Consider the following 3,063-nt stretch of genomic DNA (forward strand, 5'->3'; position numbering starts at 1 on the left):
ATACTGTCTCACACACATGTCAATCTCAACAACATCCCTTGTGATTTTTGTTATCTTAATACATGCAATGTTTCTACGAGAGGGGATGATTTGAATTCAAGATGCAATGGGTTAAAGAGGAACGCCGTGCCCACCAGGAGAATCCACAAATGCTAAGTTTTGCTCAAGTCGGCCTAGACTATAACACAAGCTGTATAGTAAAACACACCGAGGAACCAGTTCACTGCATCTACGATTGAGCAAACTACCAAAAAAGAATTATAACGTCAAAACACGAAAACGGATGGGTAAAGGTGAGAAACTATATCAGATTATTCAATGCCTTCATGAGAGTATGAGTATCTCCAGTGACACGATGTAAATAAAGGGAATCCGTGTACGCGCCAATGCCACATGGCTTTCTTTGTTTCTCGATTCCTTTTTGTTTTAATTACAGTACAAAAAAGGAAAAGGTAAAGAAAGGAAGAGATTCTAACTAACTGGACAAATTGTCTATGCACTTCATCTTCTTTAATCCTCGTCCAGCAGCTCGGTGCAGAATAATGTCTATACACTCCATCTTTCGCAAGGCAAGCTTATATGCAATGCATTAATCTTCAAAGAATAGTTTGTCAGGAATATACTTTGTGTGCCACATTCCCACGGTTTCACCAGAATGAGAAAAGGAGTCTGTTTCTTTGAACAAAAAGAGCAGAATCCAGCCTTAACCATTTGAAGTTACAAGCGATGCGCCAACAGATCAGGCAGTGTTATCTTCCCAGAGTGGTTCTGGTCAAGCCTGCTGAACTGATCGCAGATTTGCAGAATATCTTTCTCCCCTATCTTTCCCATCTCTTTAAGCTTGTAAATAACATACTCTGACTTACTGAAACGTGCAAGGTAGCTTGTATGATTCACAATTCAAACTTGATGTATGTAGCTAAAAGCTGAAAAACTAATACGGATGCAAAACAAATAAGCATACGGAATTGCTCCTCTTGAATTATTCGCATTTCTGTGGCATGACTCTGGTGTCCACTACAATAGTCAGCATCCTTATCAGATCAACGCACCTAGACGTTACAAGTTAGACTAATTTCATACCAAAATTAGTTGATTGAGTCTTCAATTGCGAACTCAATTCACTCCGAACCATCTCGTCTTTTAGAGGCTCTAATTTGAATTAAGTACATTTGCTAAGTTCACTACATGCGCACAATGTTGCACGGCTATGCTCACACACCTAATTCACATCCCATCATCATACTAATGATCATCCAGACCAACGGTCGATATAATACTTACGCTAAATTGTTACTTAGTTATGATTGACTGTAATCCGATCAGTATTGTTCGAATCTGCTAGATTTGTTGAGTGAGGTGGCAGCTAATGACAATTAAAAACGAGATGGCAATTAAAAAGAAAATGATAGATAGGATGGATGGAATTATGGAAACACAACACACCTGATGAAACCATGGTTATTGATGTCGGCGGCAAGCAGATCCTGGACGGTGATATCCCTATGCAAAACCCAGTTCATAATCCTCCTGTGCCTTTTGTCCACCCTGGCCTCTGCTAAATATATAAACGCCCGAGCCACCGCCAACGTCGAAAACAGAAGCCACACGGCGGCGAAGAGTCTCCCTTGGAGAGTCTGGAAGGCCCTGTCACCGTACCCAACCGTCGTAACCGACATAACGGACAAGTAAACAGAATCAATCCAGTCCAAATTCTCTACAAAACATAACACCAAAGCCCCAATGCCAATGCACAGAACCACCACCCCAAGCGCCAGGCCGACCTTGAGTCGGATTCTCATCCTCCCCTTTGCCACATCGACAATATAGTCCCTGGCGGAGAAGCCATGATTCCGGGAAGTCTGACCCATTTGAATTCCGGTCAAGATCATGTTTTCTTGCAAGTCGAGGACAAAATTGACGACCCCACTGAGCAAAATGTCGATGAAACCGAACCCGAAGAGCACAAAGACGCAAGCGAAAATCTTGGTGAGAGGAGTGGTGGGAGCAATGTCACCGTACCCAATGGTGCACATGGTGACTATACAGAAGTAGAGGGCGTCGACGACCGGGTGGGTTTCGACGCCGGAGAATTTGTCCCTGCTGAAGGAGTAAATTACAACGCCGAGCGATAGGTAGACGAGGAGCAAGAAGACGGCTTGCCTGATGATGGAGGTGGAGTCGGATTGTGGTTTGGGGACCTGGGTAGTTGGGTTTGGATTGAGGTCTTGCATAACGGCCATGGCGGGGGCCGTCCTGCAGCGGTGGAGAGTGCCGGGTCTCTTCTGATAGTGGGCATTCGGGGGTCCGGACGAAGAGGGATGCGGGTCTTGTTGGTGGACATGGTGATGGTGGGGTTGTTGGAAGTGGTGGAGATTAGGCTCGCTGTGGGAGGGAGAGATTTTGAAAGAGAAATCATCAGGGTCAGGGACTTGAAAAGTGGGGGTAGGGGTGGGTCGGAGGAGTTGGTGTTGGGGCCCTTTTTGGGGGCCGAGAAAAGGCTCCCTTTCCATCGGGAGAAAAGAAGGGAATAGATTCTCTGGTGGTTTGGAGGTTTGGAGGTTTGGAGTCTTTGGACTGTGGAGGGAGAGTCGAACACAACACGGTTTGAGAAACGGAGCCTGAGGGTTCGAGGAGCATCTCTTAATTAATTTCACGTGGGCGGCAATGCGATACAGCGTCCTATCTCACTCAACATGCCGTGAGACACACTGTGCCAATAATATTTACAGCTTATATTTGCTACAAAAATATAATTTGAGGCTTAATACGTGTATTTTATATACAACGATATTTTACGCTAAAACTCTGAGTGTTTAAATAAATAATACTAATGAATGCAGACACGCTATAATTTGGGATAAATGCATAGTACTGTATTAGCACAGCAACGTAACGGAAAATTAAAGAAAGAGAGGGGGAAGGTGGCGGCAATGAAGGCTGCAGGCGCGATCACGCGGTGGACATGATATTCTGCTAACTAACTGACATGGACATTAATTAATTAGCTTTTTTCACTGCACATGATATTATAGTTGGACTTTTGCTTTTTGAATTACTTGA

At 44.2% G+C, this 3,063-nt stretch overlaps 1 protein-coding gene across 1 annotated transcript; it reads right to left on the reverse strand.

Annotated features, from left to right (window-relative positions):
• Positions 1 to 288: 288 nt before the first annotated feature.
• LOC126612074 (two-pore potassium channel 5-like) lies at positions 289 to 2,685 on the reverse strand. The gene is made up of 2 exons (XM_050280377.1): positions 1,447 to 2,685; positions 289 to 865 (listed from the first exon to the last, which is right to left on the reverse strand). The coding sequence occupies exons 1-2, from the start codon at positions 2,511 to 2,513 to the stop codon at positions 718 to 720; spliced, it is 1,215 nt and encodes a 404-aa protein (XP_050136334.1). The 5' UTR covers positions 2,514 to 2,685; the 3' UTR covers positions 289 to 717.
• Positions 2,686 to 3,063: the final 378 nt, after the last annotated feature.

Source organism: Malus sylvestris, chromosome 17 (genome assembly GCF_916048215.2).
Source record: "Malus sylvestris chromosome 17, drMalSylv7.2, whole genome shotgun sequence".
In the NCBI taxonomy this organism is placed as follows: Eukaryota; Viridiplantae; Streptophyta; class Magnoliopsida; order Rosales; family Rosaceae; genus Malus; species Malus sylvestris.